Here is a 5456-nt window from a genome sequence, read left to right on the forward strand (position 1 = left end):
GCCCATCGCTGTGCTTGTGTAAACCCCCCGTTACCCCTGACAAGAGCGGGTTTTTTTCGCCTGGTCTGTTCTCACACCTCACCCCCTCCCACGGCAGCGGGCATGCTGGCGCTGGACCTGGCAAGCCACTGCTGTGGGGCCGCAGGAGCCGCCCCCCCGACCTCGGCGGGGCGCGGGGGTCGGAAGCCAGCAGCATCCCCCCCCCCAGAGGCCGGGAGCCCCATTTCTGCTGGGTCCTGGGGGTCGCCCGGGGCCGGGGGCTGGCCCCGGCGGTGCGAGGGGCGCGCCCGCCCGGCCGCCGAGCCGGGAGCCCCGCTGCGGGCGGCTTGCTCACGGTGGCCGCGGGCTGCGCACGTCAGGGACGGGCCCGTCATGACCGGGAGAACCCCCCCACGCCACGCACGTCCCCACCCGGCATATATAGCGGACGCGGGGGCAAGGGCAGCCGATCCGCACCGGGCAGCGGGCTCCGCGGCACCATGGCCCCCGCCCGCGCGGCGGGGCGAGCAGGTGAGGGCGGCGAGCGGGGGGAGCGGGCCGGGCCGGGAGGGGGGAGCGGGCCGGGCCGGGAGGGGGGAGCGGGCCCGGCCGCCCCCCGCGCCCCCCGACGCCGCCGCGCTCTGCGCAGGTGCCGCCGCGGCGCTGGCGCTGCTCTGGCTGCTGGTTTGCGCCCCGCGGGACGCCGGCAGCCGCCTGCTGACCGTGGCCGATCTCTTCGACCGGGTGATCCGGCACTCGGGCCGGATCCACAGCCTCTCCACGGCGCTCTACGCCGAGCTGGTGAGTGCCGGGCCGGCCCCGCCGACGCGGACCGGGCTCCCGCCGCCCTGCCAGCGGCCGCTGCCGGCGGGGCGCGGGGTACTCCGGTTGTTTCTTTAGGTTTTCTTCCCCCATAGGAAAAACACTTTCCTCCCCGTGACAACGAGCTGGGGAAGCCCGCTCGGAAGTGCCACACGTCGGGGATGCTCACCCCCAACGGCAAGGAATACGCCCAAAAAATCCCGGTAAGGCGGGACGGCGGCGGGCGAGGGGCACGGCGGCGCTGGGAGGTGGCTCCGCGGGTCGCACCGCCTCCTTTCTCCCCGCTGAAGAAAGAGGAAAATACCCGCCGGCCCGTCAGAGCCCCTAAACGCCTCCCCCCTCACGCTGCCGTGGGCCCCCCGCCCCTCGGGCTGGAGGCAGGCAGGGAGGTTTTGACGCCTCCGGTGCTTCAGGCCGAAGCAGCCGGTCTGTTCTGACCCCAAGCGGGTGCGCATCGCAGAGGTGCTGCACGCAAATCAGTCGTTTGTCGTGCTTTACAAGCTGCATGTGGTTACATCTGCTCAGGTCGTATTTATTAGTTATAATAAGGGTATTGCAGTAGTACTTTGTCCAAATGACTGGCAGACGGACATCCCTTTGGTCTTGTGGCAATGTCTGCAGCACAGACACTTAGAAACCTGTGCACGTGACAGGTAAGTTAAATGAATCGGTGTCCCTGCAAAGTACAAAAAGCAATCGGGAGAAAGAAATAACAGTCATTATCTCTGAATCGGTAGTTAGGTAAGGGGAAAAGCACTGCAAATTGTTTTAGACAAATGTAATGCCAAAGAGAAAAAAAAAATCACTACTAGTTTAGAGATGAGCAGGAAGACTTTCTTCAGGCAGAGAAAAAAGCAAATTGTAAAGTCGAGGATACAGGAGTGGGAGAAACTTTTGCCTCTGGGAGGAGACAGAGGGAGATGTATGTCAGCGTTTTGCTCTTTGGTTGTGATGGCATGAGGAGCTTCCCCCGAGGTGTTTAGAAGCTCCCCTGGAAGGGCGATGGAGGCCCTGCCTGCTTTAGGAAGCTTTAACCGATCAACCTGATTTCTGAACTTCTGTTGCAAGAGAAGTCTTACGGCCATTGAGCTTCTCTTAGAGAGGCAACCGCCCTGACCACCATGCACTTTCTGGGAAGTGTATCTGCAGCAAACCTCTAACCAACAGAGCTATAACCACCGCAGGTATGAGGAAACACCTGCACTTCCATACCAGCCCACAGAGATGTCTATATGAGGCTTATTGGGCTCTTGAATTATCTAGGAATTCCTGAAAGCTTTTTCAGTACCAAGTACATTTGACAGGAGCACCACCGTTTTGCTAATGCTGTATTCACAGTTTTAGGTATTACAGAGCTTGGGTCCAAGAAAGCCGAAAACAAGAGAAATGCAACTTTTGGGTGTTGCTTATATATAAGCAAATAACCAGGGGTAGAGTGGCCCTTAAATTCTGAATACCTGAAAACTACTGAATTGCAGATGTAAATCGCAATCCCACTGAGATTTCACAGTGAGACTGTCTAACAGTTTCATATGACCTGCTGCAAACTAACAGAGAAATTCTTTACTGTTTTAATTTATAAGAGAGAAGAACTGACTCACTTGATACTGAAACTTCTCCAAGCCTGGAAAGAACCTCTTTCCCACTTCAACCAGCATATTGAGCACCATCAAGAGCTACCTGATGACAGCCTTAGCAAAGCTAAGCAAATCAGCAATATGGTACATGAACTGAAGACTGGAGTTGAGAAAGTAACAGAAAAGGCAAGATTTTCAACGTAGCTTTTATTCATACTAGTCACATGGTGTGAGTGACTTCGGGTGGGGGAGGGGGGGGAGGGCAACGTCTGGTCTCACTTGAGCTATAGCCTTAGTGCCAACAGAGGCTCTGATCCAGCAGCACTGGGCTTCGTTACAGATACAGGTATTTTTCAGTCAGAGGATGTGACTTAGTTTATGAATTGGCAGATAAACACAGATGCCATTAGATATGTCCGTATGTGTAGAGCAGTATTTTATTTATATGAAAGAAAGAAGTACAAAGACTAGGGCCATTTACAGCTTTATATGTGACCCAGTAATGACTTGACTTTTCTAGGGTAGTAAAGATGTGTTACTTAATTACTGTTTTCAGTTTTATTTGGATTTCCATTATAAGTAATTCAAGTATCATTGCAGAATTGTATGCTGGGATAAATTCTTCAAGACAACAGTGGCATTGATGAAGTCAGATGCCAGTCATAAAACAAACTAAAAACACCATTCCAGATTCTGGCAGATCACACATAAATTATTGGATGCAATTTTTTGTTGTTTCCTTTTCTGTCTTCTCATTACTAGCTAGAAGTCCTGATCTTTGTATTACTTGTTTCACCAAAACTATAAATAACTGTAGATATGAGTGCACAAATGGGGGCTGTATGTCCATTCTCTGAAACGGCTACACTGCCAGGTGTCTGTTTCACTAAGAAGTGAATAATAAACTAGTATCTTACAGTAGTAGATCACCTTTCAGCTTTATGAACACGGGTGGGGAATACAAGTTTTTAAATGGTAAGCAGCTCATCACTAGAATAAGTGGAACTGTACCCCGCTCTAAAATGCAGCCCTGCTTAGGGTGACCAGAGTTACAGATGAAAAGTCCATCTTCCAAGTGCAGCCATGGTTCTGGGTTAAAATGGACTTGCAAGTTCAGATGTATTCAGCCTTAAAGCTTGACCTTGGCTTGCTTCATTCTGTAACTGAAGCAAGCCGTCCAGCTCTAAATTAGCTACACGCTTCTGGTATATTTATCTGATTTTATTTTTCTAAAACACTTCTGAAGGGATTACTGAGAAGGAAAGCTTTGAAGTTTTGACCTCTCTGTACTATAAATGTACCACAACGTAGAAATACAGTTAAAAAACTGAAGCAAACAATGCAAATACATTCCAATACTTTGCAGCTGTGTTTTCCCATAAGACACTAATTCTAAGCTTGGTTCTATTGTGAAGCTCCTCCTCTGAGAGGTGATAATGGTCTGCAGCGTTCACCAGGTGAAACAGAATGCTCGCATTAGATGCTTCCCTTCACAAAAATCATTAAAATAAATGGCCAAAAAAATCTCAAGACTGATTTGCTTTATTACTTTGAAAGATAATAATTATTACCAAACAGGGTTCCTCTACTTAAACTCAGATGAAGTTATAGCCTGGTATTCTTGCATTACTAGTGTATCAGATCATTTCTGGGTAATCTAAAGGTTGTATAGATACTGTTAAGGTAAAAAGACAATGTTATTCTCTGTAAGGAGCTTTATATGTAGCTTCAATAAGTATGTGAAAGGTCTGGAGTCGAACAGCCCCACATAGTGATGCCTCGGTTGACTTCTGCACTAGTATTTCAAATATCTGTTGTATGTGTAATTACAAGTTGTACTTCTTTCCTTGTTTTCAATACAGATGCAGTCAATGGGAATCATCAGCAATTCATTAAATGGAATGGCATCATCTGAAGCCACTGGTTTATCAATTAGCAATGAAGCAAACATGATGAGTGACTCTGATTTTATTCACTGTTTCAGGAGAGACTCCAATAAAGTACAAAGCTACTTAAAAATTCTTAAATGTAGGATTATGCCAGAAAATAGTTGTTGAGTTGTAATCTCTTGACAAGTAGTCTTCAGCATGTTGTTTATAAAGATGAAAAAATAGGATTTATAAATTATCACATTTGCAGTCATTTTAATAAGAAAGTGGTTTTGAAATTCTTTGGCAGCTACTTGACACTGTTGACCTATGCAGCTGAAATATTAAATAAAGCACCATGTGTGTATGTGGGTTAATGCACCAGATAAAAAGGAGCACTCTAGCAGTAGATAAATAAATGTCCTTGCACATTAACACTGTGACAGACAATGTTATGGCTAATTCACACAGTGTAGGTATATACATAGTTGAAAGTGAAATTCAGTTTGTTAAACATCGGTACAAATACATCTGTACACTATGAATAAAGTCTATTTTTATGGGGAAAAAAAAAGGTTTCCTCTATTTTTACATAAATACATGCCTGCAGAATCTTGCTTCACACTAAAGAGTGGTATTGCTATCTATCAGTTTGTACGACTGCAGGGCCCATGGCAGACTTTTATGTTCACATCATACTTCTTACTAATTTCTATGTGTCGTGGTTTAACCCCGGCCAGCAACTAAGCCCCACGCAGCCTCTCTCACTCACTCCCCCACAGTGGGATGGGGGAGAGAATCAGAAGAGTAAAAGTGAGAAAACTCGTGGGCTGAGGTAAAGACAGTTTAACAGGTAAAGCAAAAGCCGCACATGCAAGCAGAGCAAAAGAAGAAATTTATTCACTGCTTCCCATGGGCAGGCAGGTGTTCAGCCATCCCCAGGGATCATGGCTCCATCATGCGTAATGGTTACTTGGGAAGACAAACGCATGTCAGACATCCCTTCTTCCTTCCTCTTCCCCCAGCTTATATACTCGGTATGATGTTCTATGGTATGGACTATCCTTCTGGCCAGTTTGGGTCAGCTGCCCTGGCTGTGTCCCCTCCCAGTTTCCCTGTGCCCCCCCAGCCCTCTGGCTGGCAAGGCCTGAGAAACTGAAAAGTCCTTGACTTAGGATAAATGTTACCCAGCAACAGCCAAAACGTCAGT

The 5456-nt window shown here is 48.2% G+C and overlaps 1 protein-coding gene across 1 annotated transcript; it reads left to right on the forward strand.

Moving 5' to 3' along the window:
* Positions 1-417: 417 nt before the first annotated feature.
* LOC102047707 (prolactin-like) lies at positions 418-4776 on the forward strand. Its single transcript, XM_055712251.1, has 5 exons — positions 418-510; positions 629-780; positions 897-1004; positions 2385-2564; positions 4241-4776. The coding sequence occupies exons 1-5, from the start codon at positions 480-482 to the stop codon at positions 4433-4435; spliced, it is 666 nt and encodes a 221-aa protein (XP_055568226.1). The 5' UTR covers positions 418-479; the 3' UTR covers positions 4436-4776.
* The last annotated feature ends 680 nt before the right edge of the window (positions 4777-5456 follow it).

Source organism: Falco cherrug, chromosome 5 (genome assembly GCF_023634085.1).
Source record: "Falco cherrug isolate bFalChe1 chromosome 5, bFalChe1.pri, whole genome shotgun sequence".
Taxonomy (NCBI): Eukaryota; Metazoa; Chordata; class Aves; order Falconiformes; family Falconidae; genus Falco; species Falco cherrug.

Coding starts and splice junctions, on each gene's coding strand:
- LOC102047707 (XM_055712251.1), top strand. CDS start 480: ATGGCCCCCGCCCGCGCGGCGGGGCGAGCAG. Junction 1,005..2,384: donor AATACGCCCAAAAAATCCCG/GTAAGGCGGGAC, acceptor TTAATTTATAAG/AGAGAAGAACTGACTCACTT. Junction 2,565..4,240: donor TTGAGAAAGTAACAGAAAAG/GCAAGATTTTCA, acceptor TTTTCAATACAG/ATGCAGTCAATGGGAATCAT.